Raw genomic sequence first — 16,450 nt, forward strand, 5'->3', positions numbered from 1 at the left:
ACTGGAGGAAATGGCAGGGGGTGGGGGCGGGGGGGGGGGGGGCGGCCTTTTTGTCAAACAGAGAAAAGGGCAACAATGTGGCATTTCTCAGATCCTCATATTTGTAAATCAATGCATACGAACTCCAAGCCTCATAATGTTTCTCAGTTTGTTTCTCCACTGTCATAAAATATGCAAAAACAGGTGCTGACTAGAGGCCACAAAGGCTAGAATGCGTAGCTGCCTGGAGACATCCATTTGAAGGGTGTGGGAGGCGGAGGGGAAGGGCATGGGCCTCTCTTTTTAAACTTTTATTTTTTAGCCAGAGGGGAAGAGAGGGAGAGAAATTCGACGTTGAGAAACATTGATTGGTTGCCTCTTGTGTCCACCCTGAGGGGCCCGCACCTGCAGCCCCAGGTGTGTGCCCTAACCGGGAATCGAACCGGTGACTTTGTGGGACCGCTCCCGACCAGCTGAACACCACCAGTCGGGGCAGAGTCGGCCTGTTTTAAAAGCCTCTCTTTTCGTCTGTTCCTTTGGTGTGGGGTGAGGGTCTGATCTTAGCCACACTTTCTTCCCTGCGGCTGCGCAGGACGCCGAAGCCCTGAAGTTGACCAATTCTCTCGGGGAGCAATTACGGACCGACTTCCTGAGCAGCTTGATAATGGTCTGCTCTGGTTTTCCGCCGAGCTGCGGCCGGGCAATGATTTGATAATAAGAGATGCTGATCGAATTAAAGGGCCATTTGCTTCTGGATGATGTTGATAAAAGGGTTGGTGCGCACACTGCCTGCTGCTTTTTTAATGTCAAAAAAAAAAAAAAAAACCCCACAAAAAACCCCTGACTACAAACTAGTACAAAAGCAAAAGAAGCAGGGGCATGGTTCCTGTTTTCTTTCACTAGCACGTCCGGGAAAGGGTCTGTTCTGTCTTTGCTGAAGTCCTGGCTGCTGCTTTTCGCTTCTCTCTGGGGGGGACTCGAAAGTGGAAGCAGGCACATCAGGGAGGTGGCGGCGTGACGAGTCTCTGACCTGCTCAGTCTGTGAACTGGAGCCGCTCGGGAGCGCCTGGTCCTCCGCTCCTGGCCCTCACACACACGCACCCTCACGTTTGCGTGGTTTTCTTTTTGTGACAACAGCTTTTGCTTAGTAGGGTGGTTGTGGTGAACGTCATTTGTACAGTGGTTCTTCCAGTGTGAGAGTCAGATGGGGTTGCTCTGAACGGGAGTGTCAGAAAAGGATTCGGACTGAATCCCAGCCGCGGTGTGAAGGAGGGCAGACAAGAAGGGGCATGAAATACCCCCTGGTGTACCGCCTGCTCAGCCCATCCACGTCAGAGGCTTTGCAGGCAACCTGGGAGCCCGCCGGCGGGGGGGGGGGGGGGGGGGGGTGACCCAGGCGGAGAGGGCGGGCAGGGCTGCCAACGCCCCGCCTGGCCTGGGACCGCCTGTGCGCAGCTCCCTGGGAGCTCAGGGACCACGTGGAGATTGTGATTGGTCTCTAGACCACACCTAGTTGATGAGTGCAGCTGCTGCCCGAGAATCCCTCAGCTCTGCCCAGATCGCTGGAGTGCACACAAGCTGCCTTCCGACACCCGATCAGGAGGGAGCCGGGAGCTGCGTGGAGCAGGAGTCTTGGAAACTTGGCGGAGTGAGTGAAATGGGGAGAGGGGAGCCAGTGGCTGGCGCTGAGGGGATTTCCTGGGCAGGGCAGGGATTGGGGTAAAGAGCGGGCTTGTGATGGTTACAGTAGGTGGACGCACAGCCGGAGCAGATGAACAAGAGCGCAATGGGGAAGGAGATAAGCCCAGGATCAAATCGAGACCCACCTCCTGGTGGGGCAGAAGGGTTGGCATGCCGGACCACAAAGCAAAGATCCTCAAGCTCTGCTATTGACAGGCCTTGGGGCCAGGGGAATTGCACTGAGGGCCTGCTGCCTTCCCCCTCCCGGAGTGGGTCTCTCGTCTCTTCCCCTCCCAAGCAGCAGACAGCTGGGGCTGGGGCTAGTGATGGGAACGGAAAGCTTGACTCCACTTGCCCATTAGCAGCACTCATAGCATTAAAGATGCAGGAGGTGGATGGGAGGAGAGAGGGCTGGGGATGAAGACTAATGCGGCAGCCTGCGGTGTCCTGCGAGCCCAGATCCGGATCACAGCCCAAGAACGAGGGGGATTTCTGGCTTAAAAGAGTTCTACAGTGAAAACGCAAGCAGCGTCCAGATGGCTGTTAGGAAGAAAATCAGCACTTCGGGCTTCCTTAGCCTTAGGAAAGTGTTACTTTGTAGAGGGCTGGGACCTAACCCAGCTTAGGGTTAGGCCGGGGCCTGCTTTCACCACGCCAAGAGCAGGGCTGGCTCAGCAGCCCAGCTGTGTGTGCTGGAGGCGGGGCGTGCGCGGGAACCGTTCTCTGCCCCGCAGGTCCTCGGGCCTCGGGCGCAGGGCGATGCCGGCCTCGTCCACCATCCACGTGCTGCAGCTGCTGCGGGAGCTGCTGGCCTTCGTGCTCCTCAGTTACACGGTGCTCATCGGGGCGCTGCTGCTGGCCGGCTGGACCACCTACTTCTTGGTGCTGAAGTGACAGCGCCTCTGCTCCAGCTCCCCGCCCCTCCCATCCTCCTCGCCCCCGGGCCCGGCCCGTCTCTCCGGGCGCGGCCGGGACGCGGGCCCCAGTCCAAACCGCCTCGAGACGGCATACTTCGCTCCGCCCACTCCGCGCCCGCAGGCCCCGCCCCACGCGGAAGCTCCGGCAGTTGGGTACCCAGCGCGGCCGTTACAGCCGTTTCCTCAGCTCCGCCCCCCCTTCCCCGCCTGTCCAATACCGACTGCTTCCTCGGGCAGAGGCGTGGTCATGGGGCCCGGCCCTCTGGAGTGGAGGCCGCGCCCCGCCCCCCCGCTCACGAAGATACGTCACTTCCGGCGTGTGCGTCTGGCGTCCGTCCGTCGCGGGATGGCTACTCTGAGGAGTTGGCTGTCCCGGGGCGTGTCGTCCTTCTTCAGGTACCGCCGCGGTGGTGGTGGAGAGCTGGAGGGGAGTGGGGAGGCGACGAAGCGAGCGCCCGGCCGGGGTCGCGGCGGTGCGCGCTTCCCTCCTCCGCGGAGCGGGCCGCGGCGCCCCGCCCCTCTCGGCGGTCTGAGGGTGTGCCCCGGCCGGGGAGGCCTCCCACGCCCTCGGCCGGGCCGTTCCTCTCCGACGGCTCTTCCGTTATTCCCTGCTGGGAGCCAGTCCCCCCGACCTCCGGCTGTGTTCCCGGGCGGCTCGGCCTGCCCCCGAGTTCCCGCTGGCCGTCGAAGGCCGGGCAGGCGGCGGGTTGATGGAGTCCGCCCCGAGGGCAGAAGGGCCCAGGAGCTGGGCGGCGCCTGCGGGCTCCGGGCGCCCGGCGGGGGCTCTCGGACACCTCGCCAGAGGCCCAGCGCTAAACCGCGCCCGCAGGAGCGTTTGTGTGGGCTCGCGGTGTTGAAAAAGGTCGGGGTCCACCTCGTAGACGTCCACACCTGGCCCCCGGTGAAAACCCCAGAGCCTTTGGGCCCGCCTGCGCGGCCGGCGGTGCTGCCCGGGCGCTAGGGGGCGGTGTCCCCGCGGCGGGCCGGGGCTCTGCAGCGCGCCTCGCTCGCTCGCTCCCCGCCGAGCCCTGCCGTCTGGGGGGCCGGCCCTGCGCCTCCCTGCAGACGCCCGCGTGGCCAAGCCGGGGGGACTTTTACGAACTGGTGGCTGCTCTGCCTTGTTGAATTCGACTTCCGTGCCCAGGTACCGGCGGTGTGTCCCCGTCGCGGCCAACTTGAAGAAGCGCTGCTTCTCGGGCTCGGCGAGACCATGGCACCAGACCGTGGCCGTTGGATTTGGGGTGGCCCTGTGTGCGGTTCCCATCGCCCAGGTGAGTGCAGTGGCGGCGCTCGGCGCGGCTCCCTCGGTGCGGCGCGTCCTCCTCGAGTCTCCCCTGGGAAGAGAAGCACCCGGAGGCGCCCCTCCACCCCACCCCACGGCACACCTTCCGCTGTGCCGGCACCTTCTCAGAGCTGAACGGACACGAATGTCCCCATCTGCTGGCCTCTCTGGGTGGGAACAGCGCGTCAGGCTGGTCAGGTTGTGGAACGAGGAACGAGAGAAATAAGAGTGTATTCCAGTTTCTCAACACAGTAGTCTTTCATGTAAGAAAATGCACTGGGCGTTTTTTGTGCACCGGACACTGAGCAAAACGCAGCCCCAGCTGTCGTAAAGCCGACCCTCGGGAGAGGAGGAGGGGCGAGCCGGCAGGTGGGAGAGGCCAGGTGAGAAGCGCGGCGGGGGTCAACGAGCGACGGCCCGGAAATGCCGGGAGGAGCTGTTCTGTTGGCGGTGGGGGCCTGGGGGCTGCCCGGGCCCAGCGGGGTCAGGGAGGGAGGGCGCCCCCGCGGGTGCGGAGCAGTCACCCGAGGGCCGGGCGGCGGGGCGTCAGATTGCGTTTTGGACTTTGTGGGCCTCTGTCAAGTTCTAGATTTCTGAAAAGGAGGCCACAGAGGATCTCGACACGAGACTATTACACGCTGATGTAACGTTTTTAAATTCACTTTCTTCAAAATAAAAAGTGCGTATTTTCAAAGGACAGCGCTCGGCGTTCACGGACTGTGTCTGGGGCTGGTGTGGGCGGTTGGAAGCAGCTCCCGTGTTATCGGGGGCCCCGCCTGTTCAGCAGCTCTGTTTGCAACGTTTTGAGGAGCCTCCGCACTGTGTTCATTGCGGCCCCACTAACTTACAGTCCCACCAGCCGTGCCGGGAGGTCCCCTTCCCTCCTCTTCCTCAGCAACGCCTGCCGGTTACTGTGTCCACACCGAGGGTGGGAGGCGCCCACCCTGTGGGTTCCGTGCGCACCCGTGGCCAGAGCGGTGCTGAGCACCTTCTGTGTGTTGCTACCTGTGTGTCCTCTTAGGGAAAAAGTTTGGGTCCTCTGACATTTTTATTTTTATTTTTCAATTGTTATTAATTTGTTTTTAACTTTTTTACTTACTGACTTAAGAGAAACATCTGTTGTTCCAAATGCGTTCTTTGGCTGATTTTGGTAGAGGCCCTGACAGGGGGTCAAATGAGCAACCGTGGGCAATCGGGGAGACGCTCCAACCAACTGCACTGCCCACCGGGGCCCTCTGATGCTTTTAAACTGGGAAATTGGTGTTAAATTGTATGGATTTCTTACATATTTTGGACATTACCCCTTACTGGATGTATCATTTGCAAATAGGTTCTCCATTCAGTAGGTCTGTTCACTTTGTTGATGGCTTCCTGTGCTGTGCAAAAACTGTACCGTTTGATACAGTCCCATTTGGTTATTTTTTGTCTTGTGTTTCCTTTGCTCGGGGAGATGGATCTAAAAAGATTGCTAAGGGTGATGTTGCAGTTTACTGCCTGTGTTTTCTCGTAAGAGTTTAATGGTTTCAGGCCTAATGTTTATGTCTTTAATCCATTTTCAGTTTAAATATGGTAAATGTGTAGAACCTTCTATAATAAATTACTTCTTTTTGTATATTGTATAAGACAGTGGTCCATTTTCATTTTTTTGCATGTATCTGTCCAGTTTTGCCAACACCACTTACTGAGGAGATGTCTTTACTCCATTTGTATGTTTGCCTCCTTTTTCATGGATTAATTAACCATATAGGCAAGGATTTGCTTCTGGTCTCTGTATTCTAGTCCACTGTTGTTGTTGTTGTTGTTGTTGTTTTCATTTTTTCATTTATTTTTTGCCAGTACTGTACTGTGTGATTATTGTAAGTTTGTGGTATGGTTTGGTATCAGGGAGAATGATACTTCCCACTTTGTTCTTTCTCAAGATTTATTTGGTTTTGGGGGACTTTTATGGTTTCACATAAATTTAAGGATTAGTTTTAATTCTGAGAACAGCACCACTGGTATTTTATGAGGGGCTGCGTCGAATCTGTGTATCACTCTAAGTAGTAAGGACATTTAACAATGTTAATCCTCCCAGTCCATGAGCAAGATACATCCTTCTACTTAGTCGTGTCTCGTTCAGTTTCTTTCTTCAGTGTCGTACGGTTTTCAGAGTACGGGTCTTTCATCTCTTTGGTTAAATTTATTCCTGGGTACCTTATACTTCTTCTGCAGTTGTACATGGGTTTTTTTTCTTAATTTCTCTGATAATTTGTTATTGGTGTATAGAAATGCACCAGTTTCTGTATGTTGGTTCTGTATCCTGCAACTTGACTGAATTCATTTATTAGTTCTAATAGTTTTTGGGTGGAGGCTTTAGGGTTTTCTATATACAGTATCAAGTAATTTACTGATACAACTTTTTAAAGGTGTGTGTGGAGCTGGGAAGACGAAGAGGAGTCCAGGCATGAGATGATAGTGCTCTTGGTCTGGGTGGGCAGCAGTGGAGGGGGGAGAAGCTGGCCCCCTGTGGTCCGCGGGGCCGCTGATGGGTTAGCATAGAACCTGGAGCCCACTGACTGAAAGGCCTAAGCAACAGAAAGAGTGGAGCTGCCATTTCCTGGGGCAGAGAGGAAGAGGCTTGGGGGGGAAGAGGCAGGAGTTCAGTTTTGGAAATGACGGTCTGAGACATCTGAAGGGGATTGTCACGTGGACAGCTGGCGTGAGAGTGGTGCCTGCTTTGTTGGGAAGGGAGAACTAAACAGGAACCCGGCAAACCCATTTCAGCGAAACATTCCTGATACTTACAGGAGGGGGGGCCCAAGAAAAGCCCTGGAATCTTCTGGAGGGCGGCCCCTTGTAGGACAGGCTCGCTCCACTGGTGAGTGTCCTAGGAACCCATCTGCATCAGTGCACCGGCTGGTGTTGTGGTGAGAGGCTGGGTTTGACTCAGTGAAATTTTTTTTTTTAAGGTTCCTTCAACACATCTGCCCGTTTCATGACAGGTGATTTATGAGCACACCTGCCCACACTGTGCTGAGTGTTCAGCAGTTTTTGACCAAAAACATTATGACCCCTGTGCCCCGCCCTCTGTACTCACCCAGTCTCGCCCCCAGTGACCCACCCCAGATAAAAAAAGTCCTCAGAGGCAAACGGTTTGCTGATGTGGAAAAGGTGAAACAAAAAATGGCAGAAGCGATGGAAAAAACAGTCTCGACAGGTATATTGCATAAAATGGAGAGTACTTTGAAGGTGACTGAAGTTTAAACTTGTTAGAATACATAATTTTTCATAAATTCCAGGCTTTTGGGGGGGTTCCCCTGGTGTGCGTGTCACAAGGTTAATTCCATTTACTGCGAGTATTTTCGGTATCCTCCGAGCAAGCCCTCACCTGTCGGTGCCTCCCTGCAGCCCTCACCGCTGCACACCGGTGACTCTTTTAACCCTAAAGCCTTTGCTTGGCCAGCAGGCCCCTTTCAGCCACAGCTAGGGCTTCCTGGGGCTTGTCTGCTCTCAGTTCACATTCCATTCGTGAGCCCCGCTTCCTTCCGTTTCTGGGCCACGCGACAGGAGCCTGTGGTCGTTCTCCTGCAGGAACAGTTCTGTTCCTCAGAACTGCAGTGGTTCTCCATTGTGTGGCAGGACTCAAGTCCACCCCACTGTCCCTGTGCTCCCTCCTCACTTTGTGCCACCAGCCCCAGCCCCGCTCGCCTCCTGAACACCCTCTGAATGCGTGCATCCTTCTCGTTGTCGTGTCTTCTAACCCAGAGGCCCGCCATTCTCATCCGGGCTGTCTGTCCTCAGGCCCAAATCCTTGTCTGGGCCCTGGCCTGGCCCCTGGCCTGGCCCACCAGTCCCCTCTCTGACCACTCCACGTTGCATGTTGCGATGTGTGACAACTGCACGTGGCACCCTCCTGGGGGGGTCAGCAGAGCAGGACGGAGGCCTCGGAGTGAGGGGCGTAGACGGGATACTTTTCGGGGAAGCCACACGGCTGCTCTGCGCGTCCTCGCCTCGCCTGTCAAAGGAAGCGGTGGCCCTGGGCTGTCGTGAGGAACAGGTGAGAGTGCGTGTACGATGCGGGCACCGTGAGCACCTCAGTTATCAGGATGTCAGAGTCACCTTCTCGGGAGCACGGAGAACGTCGTTCCTCCCTGCCTAGCCTCTCGGTGCACGGTACACAAAGAATACTTAATTATCGGGTTGAACGAGATAGAAGTACAGTAAATTCTTGATTCATTCATTGTCAAGGATATCTCTTGACTACTGCAGCGAGAACGAGACAATAGATGACAGAGGGATTGGTTTCTCTGTTAGTTCTAGTACAGCAGATGCTCTGCTGAGGAAGTGAAAGGCAGAGTCGGATAGTGATAATGGCTTTCTTTAAACACAATAGCTGGGGTCAGAGTGTGGGGCTTCCCACTAAGACTGTGCTGCTCATTCTGCTCAGCCTCGCCCTCCCCCTCCGCCCATTTACTTTCTTCTGCTCCGTTTAGTCCTCGACTCTGTGAGCCTTTTCTCAGCTGTTCTCGGTCAGCACCGGAGCCAGCACTCCCCTGCGTGCGCCCGACTGCAGCCCTGCGGGCCGCCGCCGCGGCGCCCACGGTGCTCGGGTGCACTGACTGTCGCGCTTTCTGCGCGCGCCAGCCTGTCTCAAGTCTTGGAGGGCGAGAGTAGTTTTCTGTCTTTCTGTCCTGAGCCTCTAGCCCTGTGGTGATGAGTGGATCATAACTTCATGAAATCTGTTGTGTATAATTACTAGCTTTTGATGTAAAGAAATACTTTGCTTTTTGGAGTAGAGACTAAAGAATAAAAGCAGGTAGAAAGCACATTCTGGAATTATTTCTATTAATTACCTTTAGCCAAACTGAAGCTTTAAAAGCAGCAGCTGGTACAGAGCAGTGCAGTTGCAGCGTGGGAGTCACGTTTGCACGTGGCTGGCCGTGACGCCCTCCTCCGCTCCAGCTTCGGGAGCTGAGTGAGAAAATGTGTGTCTTTTTCAGAAAACGGAACCTCATTCTCTCAGTAACGACGCGCTGATGCGAAGAGCGGTGTCCCTGGTAACGGACAGCACCTCCACCTTCCTCTCGCAGACCACCTATGCACTGATCGAAGCCATCACTGAGTACACCAAGGTGAGTGTCCTCCTGTCCGGCCTCGGTCTGGACCGGCAGCGAGCAGGCTGGCTCACAGCACGTGTCCGGTCTAATAGCTGCAACAAACTCTAGGGCCACAAAGCCTAAAAGACTCTCATCCCCTGATCTGAATCTCTGGTTTTTAAAAGAAAAACCTTACCTGTAGTAGTCCAGTTTATGAGACGGGGAACCAAGCTGATGTGGTTGAGTCGGGGGTGAAAAGGGCCCGGGGCCCAGCACCGGCAGCCGTGCGGGGCTGCTCTGCGAGGGCAGCCTGGAGACCCCTGACCTGCGCCGACGGAGGGCCCGTGGGCAGTCACAGCCGTTTGAAATTCTCCTCCTCTGTTTTACATGTGTTTTCCGGCAGCCCTTTTCTCAGCTTCCTGAGTTCCCTTCTGCATTGTGTTTTCTCTCTATGTCTGAGTTACTAACAAGCTTTTAGAAACACAAAAACTGACCAGCGGAGCTACGATCCTGGACTGGCGCCCGACCTCACACAGCAGGGCGGTGCCCGTGAGGCTGAAGGGCTGAGGGCAGTCTGCCGTGGCGGAGGCGGCGGTCTTCCTGCCCCTGCCTGGCATGCCTCGCTTGGTTCACATCGACTTCTTGTCTGTTTGCAGGCCGTCTACACCCTGGTCTCTCTGTACCGCCAGTACACAAACTTACTCGGGAAGATGAACTCGCAGGAGGAGGACGAGGTGTGGCAGGTGATCATAGGAGCCCGGGTCGAGGTGAGCCTCACGGTGGCATCCGAACGACTGGGCTGAGGGTCTGGCCGGTAACCGTTCCCCGAATCTTCCGTGTTGAAGTGCGTGTACACGTGCTCCCCCTCTCCGTGGGGTCTGATGCATGTTGTTTGACTTCCAGATGACTTCAAAACAGCAGGAGTACTTGAAGCTGGAGACCACCTGGATGACGGCGGTCAGTCTGTCCGAGATGGCGGCGGAGGCTGCGTACCACACGGGTAGGCCGGTCTTCGCTGTGGAGGCGCCGTTGGTCTTTCAGCCGTAAAAGGGGGGCTGGGGCCAGGCGGGCTGGGGCCCGCTGTGGCTGTGGCTCGGTGAGAGACGGTCCCCGTCTCCAGGGCACCCAGCCAACCTTCTGTCTGTGCGGTGGGAAGGTGACTGCCCCTGCAGGCCAGCCCAGCAGGAGCGAGGTTGTCGGCATCTAGAAGACGGAAAATAATGAAATGATAAAACTACCGCCAATTAGAAAATGTCTTCAAATAGTTTTTAAGCATTTTATTTTTTAAAAGCCAGTTAATGAATGACTAATATTTGTCTGTTTAGGCTTTGTGGGAAACATTTTGTAGGCACTTTTAATTGAACCCCCAGAGGTCCCTTAAAGGAGGACCTGTTGTGATTCCCACTTGACAGGTGAAGAAACCGAGGGGCGAGGGGCTAAGGGACTCACTCAGGGCGCTGTGCAGCGGGAGGCAGGCCGCACACGGGCAGAGCAGGGTCTCACGCCTCTGCCCCTGGCAGGCTGGGCCTCCTGCTTCGCACCTTGGTGCCTCGGGATAGAAAATGCAGCTACTCACTCAGCAGGCTGCTTTGTTCTTTGAACATCACTGTCCATCCACTGGGCGTAAGCAGAAGAGTTTTTTAAATTAAATGTACTTTGAGGGAAACCCCCCTTACCTGACTGTTCCCAAAGAGCTGGCTCACAGAAATTATAGCCAGGAGCAGCTCTTAGTAAGAAACCAGTGTGTTAAAACACCAAGTCTTAAAAAGGACAGAAAAGATTTTTTTCTAAGTAAAAACAACAATAACAAAGAATCAGAGAGCACGGCAACAGGGCGGGAGTGAAGAGTGAAACAAGTGCTGAGAGCACACGACGGTGGTGGTGACCCTGGGGTGGGAGCAGGGTCCGGGCGCGGCGAGTGGGGGGGTGGCTGGGGTGCCCCAGTGGGACTCACCAGGCCGCCGCCGCCACTCACGGGGCAGGCTTGCGGCTGGCGGAGAGACACAGACAAGTGCACGTGAGCCCTGCCTGGAAAGCACACGTCCCGGCACTGACCGCAAGGGCTCAGAAAGGCTCTGGATGTGCCCTGGCTGGTGCGGCTCAGTGGACTGGGCACTGTCCTATGAACCTGAGGACCGCCAGTTCGATTCTCAGTCAGGACACAGGCCTGGGTTGCAGGCCAGGTTCCTGGTGGGGGGCCCACGAGAGGCTACCACACATTGATGTTTCTCCCCCTCTTTCTTCCTCTCTTCCCCTCTCTAAAATCTTTTTAAAAAAAAATCACAGAGCTTGAAAACATTTTTAAACAAAATTGCAAAATATGTTTAACAATTACCATTAGTGCTATTGTGTAAACTTATAGTAACTTTTTCTAAGCATTCTGTATGTATAGGATCACATTTTAAAAGATAAGATGCCTTTTAAACTTCCAGTGGAAGTTATTTCTGAAGACTGTTTCGGGTGAGGAAAGAATTCTTTGACAGTTTTATTATTGATCTCTTTGTCCAAAAAAAATGTACTTGCAGAATTAAAACCTTAAATTTATAAAAAAACAAATTCATAAAACATCTATATTAGGAGCTATGTAGTTTATAAAGCTTGTGAGAATTGCATTTAATAATTATGATAGCTACTCGGAGCTGGAGACAAATGCTAGGATTTTGACAGTAAAGAGTAAAATGCAGACCTGAGCATGGAATTAGCATTGTCTGCTCTGCAGAGAGAAGGCTGGCGGGGACGGCAGGGCGTGGGGCTCCAAGGGGGTGCAGATGGCAGCCGTGGAGCCCGCCGGGCGCTGGTCCTTGTGTCCACTCGCACCTGCCCCGTGTGCATGCTCAGTGTGTCATCCCGTCTCTTGGCAGGAGCAGACCAGGCCTCCATAACTGCCAGGAATCACATTCAGCTGGTGAAGTCGCAGGTGCAGGAGGTGCGCCAGCTCTCCCAGAAAGCAGAGACCAAGTTGGCAGAAGCACAGACAGAAGAACTCCGTCAGAAAGTGCAGGAAGGGGACGACAGGGCTGAGCAGGAGCAGGAGGCCTACCTGCGTGAGGATTGAGGGCCTGAGCCGAGGCCCACGTCTGCCGCTCCGCCCGGGCTCGGCGCAGCCTTCTCTGCACGGGGAGGTCCTGCCCTGGCCCGCCAGGCCTGAGGCCCTTGTGAGCTGTGAGTGCCCAACCCCTCCTCTTGGTCTCAGGCTCACACTGGACCTGGTTCTTAGCCCGGGGCGCAGCACCCCGTTTACCGTTGCACCCCACTCAGCACAGCTGTCCTCTCACCCATCGACCTTTTTACCTCCCGCCCAGAGCATCTCACCAACCTGGCCGGAGAGAGGGGTCCTTTTTTGTCGTGCCCACAAGTTCAGTAGCTGTTTTAACCTGTTTCCGGCTGTGTTCGATTTTCAAATAGGGTTTAGTGTTTGCTCCCTCCATAAAGACGTGAGTTTTAGGGAGAGAGGGGCCTGTCCTGCTTGTACGATTTCTTTGTAAGCGTCTCCATCGCCGTCTCTGACCTGGCCCCGCTGCCCTGTGAGGCCAGCTCAGGCCAGGGAGCCCAACCCCCGTTCTCAGGAGACGACGCGGAGTGCTGACCTGGGGCTCTCAGCAGGACTGGCCGACACACGCTTCTCGTGCCCCCTCCCTCGATTTCTCTGCTGTGTATGAAGGAGAAGAATGTTGTTTTGCATTTAAAAAAATGTGTGTGTCTTCTGGGGTCCTCGGCAGCCTCCTACTTTGCCCCCCCCCCCCCCCCCGAGGCTGGTCCAGCCCCACAGGGCTCCAGCAGTCCCCACCCCCCCGTGGAGTCCTAGCTCCCATTCAACACGTGCGGTACAAGTTAGCCAGGTTGCAGTGTTTTTAATCAAAGTTAGAAGGGAGGTGACAAAAACTAAGCATTTCCTGTAGACAGTCACAGGTCAAGTTTCAAGTTTGTTGATTCTCATGACAGGAAAATCCCCACTCAGCCCACTTCCTCAGCCCACCCCTCGGAGCTGGGACAAAGGAGCAGCTGTGCACTTGAGCCCCTCGTCTGTCACCAGTGCCCACATGGTCCACATCTCCAGGGGGCTGAGGCGGTGCACCAGGAGCAGCCCTCTGTACAGGCAGGGGTCCAGGGGGTCCAGGGGCCGCCGTATGCCGAATGTCTTGAAGCCGGCGTGGTGCACAGGGCTCACCCCCAGCTTCCGCAGGCACATGCCCACAAAGACGTCATCGATGGGGAAGAGTTCGGCCTCTTCCACGGCTGCTTGCAGGTGCTGCACGGTGGCTCTGGACATGACGTACCCCCCGCCCCCAGCATAGGGCGGGTAGTGGCGGGCCCTGTACATGGAGGGTGGGATGAAGTACTTGACCTTGGTGTTCCTGTTGGGGAGAGCCTGGCGGATGACATCTCCCACCAGGAGGTCCTGGGCTGGGTCCCAGCCATCCAGGAACTCCAGGACGTTGGGGACATGGACAAAAACGTCGTCATCTCCCTTTAGCACGAAGTGTGCTTGGGGACAGGCAGCCGCCACCCAGCGCTGCAGGTGCAGCTCCTTGAGGGTCAGGTTGAAGAAGTCCTCGGCGAAGTCCCACTGCAGGATGTCATCAAACTCCCGACTCTCATAGGCCAGCAGCTGGGCGGGGGGTGCGGGTCCCGCCACCCCCAGGAGGAACACCAGCTTCAGCTGCCGGCCCCTCGCCCAGCCCCCTGCCCGTCCCCATGTGCTGCGGATGGCTGCACGCCGCTCCACGTGGCCAGGCTGTGACTTGATGGCCAGGAGCAGAAAGATGTCCTCGGCACAGCCCGAAGGCTCCAGCAAGATGGAGAAGTTGCGGCAGTGGCGATAGGTCAAGAAGAGGCGGTGACGGCTAGGCAGGGACAGGGAGGCATTGGTCACCGTGTGGTTGGGTGGACACAGGCTGCGGCGGGGCCCCGGGGGCGCCCAGAAGGGCTGGCGGGCTGTGGGGGCCCCCGCCGGCCTGGCCTCCTTCCTCAGGAAGAGCAGGCAGCTGAGCAGCAGCGCGGCCAGACTGTACAGCACCAGCCAGCCCAGCCTGCGGAACATGCCGGGGCCTGCAAGGGGAGAGCGCGTCAGTGGGCACCGCCTCAGTGGGCTCCACCTCAGTGGGCTGCCCAGTCCCGCCCCCCAGGGCCCAAGAGCCACAGCTACCCGCAAGCCAGCGTCTAAGTGCCAGCTGGCCTTGGGGACTTAATTATTCATTTCAGCCTGCTCTCCGGCTCTTTCCCGAGTCGTCCTCCTTGAGGACAGAGTAAGCACACCTGCTCTGCCTGTCAGAGGGCTCTTAGGTCAACTTTCCCCCAAAGTGACTGGCAGCCACGTTAGAACTGAGGCGCCGTGAGTGTTTTCAGCATTTCCCCGTGGAACTCCAGCACCTTAATGACATCCTTGAGTGACGGTGGCACAGAGCTAGTCTGCCTTCGGGTACAATTCATTCTAACCGCCAAACGTGACATCCCGGGCCCCCGCATCTCAAGTCACGATGCCCAAAAAGTCTGGGGTCTGGTCTGCTGGTGGTAGGCCCTGTGTTGAGTGCCATCCCCACCCAGGTCACAGCCCCAACAGAGCAGGAGACAGTGGCAGCCACCACAGGGCCCACCCCCTGAAGGGACCTGGGTTTCCTGGGAGCCAAACTGGGGGTTAGTGACCAGCCACAGGCGCAGGGGGAGCAGCTGGCTAGTGGGAAGGCCGGAGACGCCCGGGACGGCCCCCTGCTGCTTGCAGCCTCCAGGCTGTCTCGGCAGGACTCCCAGGAGGATGCGAGAGACAGGCCGGCAGAGGCCCCTGCCCCAGGCTCCGGGCAGCAAAGCCCAGCCCTAGAGCCCCTCTTCACCCCTTGCCCCCACTGTCCTCACCTGACAGGCCATCGTGTCCACCCAGTCTACCAGCACGGCCTCAGGGTGTTGGGGCCAGGGGCACAGCCCTCCAGAGGAGGGACAGACCCTAAGCACCGGCAGGAATGCCAGCTGGTACTGAGGACATCCCAGCAGCGTCAGAGTCTGGGGACCGGGTGTTGTCCGGCGCACGGTGGTTTAGAGGGCCCACCCGGATAAAGGACATGTGAGCAAGAACTGAATGGAGTAAGGGGCCGAACGCGTGGCGGTCTGGGGGATAGCGCGCCAGCCGGCGGGGACAGCCAGGTGCGGGGCTCCTGAGGCAGGAGGAGGCTGCTGTGCGGGAGCCTGGGGACAGACCCGCGGGAGGCGGCAGCGGAGTCCACGCGCAGGCCGCGGAGAGGGGCTGGGGAAGCGTCCGGGGCGACGGCGGCCCCGGGGCCCCAGGAGGCAGGGCAGGAACGAGGTCGTTCAGAAAGCCGCCGCCGCCGCTGCCCCGGTAGACCACGGCCCGTGGACGGCCCGCGGTGGGAGCAGGGCCCAGGCGAAAATGCGCCTTGGGACGCAGGTGCGGCCAGGGCGGCGGTTGCGCGGCGGAGGAGCCAGGTGGGTTTCAGGTGTGGGAAATGGGTTTCAAGCGTGGACGGCGCCCCGGGTGGGTGGCGGTGCCAGTCCCCGAGAAGCGCGCAAAGCAAGGGGCAGGGGTTTGCGCGTGTCTCAGCGGCCCGAGCGCTCTGCCCACCGCGCTCCCACTGCGCCCCAGCCTCGCGGCGGCCCCCGCTGCCCACAAGCGGAGACCCGCAGCCTCCGCGCCCCACCCGCGCCTCCTGCGCTTCCTCGCCAGCACCCGCCGAGCGGCTTCTCCTGCCCTCCGCAGAGCCCCCACGCCAGGCTTCGGCGAGTTCACGACCCCCCTCTAAGTGAGGTGCTGAGTCCCAAGGGTCTGCAATGGTTTCTGGGGTGACAGCCGCCTCGGGTCCTCACAGGGCCCAGGGACCCGACACGTCACGACTCGGCAGAGCCGAGGGCTGGCTCGTTCCTTTCACTCTGAGGCTCTGTGGGGCCGTGGGGTCGCAAAGCACGAACCAGGGGCCCCGCGGGGAACACCCCTCCGGGCCTGAGCGCACGAGCCGCTAGCGCGCGTCGAGGCGTCGGGGCAAGCGGTCCAGGCTGCCGACCCAGGCTGGGCCGGTCCCCGACGCCCGGCTCGGTCGCTCTGGTCACAGCGGGGAAAGAGGAAAGCGACAAGCCCGCCGCGGCCAGACCCTGCGCCGCCGGGGGGGGTTCCGGCGTCCCCGGGACAGCTGGGGCGCCCCTCCCAGCAGCGGGGCTCCAGGCGTCCCGGCCGGACACGAACCGCGCCTCGAGGACCTACCTGAGCCTTGCCGCCCGTCGGGCACGGGCGACGGGTTAGGCGAGCAGCGCCAGCCGCGGAGCGCAGACCCGGAGCTCCAGCCGCACGCACCTCGCTCAGCCAGGGTGGTGGGCGGGGCCCGGCGGCGGCCCGTGCGTGGAGGTCACGCCCACAAGCGGGCGGGGCTTGCAGAGACTAGCCCCTCCCCCCTGGGGTCTCCACGGCTCCCCGCCCCGGCCCTACGCGCAGAGTGGCTGGGCCTGCCCGGGAGGGGCCGCCCCGCTCCCGCAGCGCCCCGCTCCCCGACGCGCGGCGGCCAGACGGACGCGGAGCT

General features: G+C 58.3%; 2 protein-coding genes across 2 annotated transcripts; one reads left to right on the forward strand and one right to left on the reverse strand.

Moving 5' to 3' along the window:
* The first annotated feature begins 2,870 nt into the window (after positions 1-2,870).
* Positions 2,871-12,637, forward strand: DIABLO (diablo IAP-binding mitochondrial protein). Its single transcript, XM_028528299.2, has 6 exons — positions 2,871-2,972; positions 3,721-3,847; positions 8,838-8,969; positions 9,590-9,700; positions 9,837-9,933; positions 11,795-12,637. Exons 1-6 carry the CDS (start codon positions 2,923-2,925, stop codon positions 11,986-11,988), a joined length of 711 nt encoding a protein of 236 aa, XP_028384100.1. The 5' UTR covers positions 2,871-2,922; the 3' UTR covers positions 11,989-12,637.
* A 131-nt stretch (positions 12,638-12,768) lies between these two features.
* Positions 12,769-16,379, reverse strand: B3GNT4 (UDP-GlcNAc:betaGal beta-1,3-N-acetylglucosaminyltransferase 4). Its single transcript, XM_028528666.2, has 2 exons — positions 16,138-16,379; positions 12,769-13,982 (listed from the first exon to the last, which is right to left on the reverse strand). The coding sequence occupies exon 2, from the start codon at positions 13,972-13,974 to the stop codon at positions 12,901-12,903; it is 1,074 nt and encodes a 357-aa protein (XP_028384467.1). The 5' UTR covers positions 13,975-13,982; positions 16,138-16,379; the 3' UTR covers positions 12,769-12,900.
* Between the last annotated feature and the right edge of the window lie 71 nt (positions 16,380-16,450).

This window comes from Phyllostomus discolor, chromosome 13 (genome assembly GCF_004126475.2).
Source record: "Phyllostomus discolor isolate MPI-MPIP mPhyDis1 chromosome 13, mPhyDis1.pri.v3, whole genome shotgun sequence".
Classification (NCBI taxonomy): Eukaryota; Metazoa; Chordata; class Mammalia; order Chiroptera; family Phyllostomidae; genus Phyllostomus; species Phyllostomus discolor.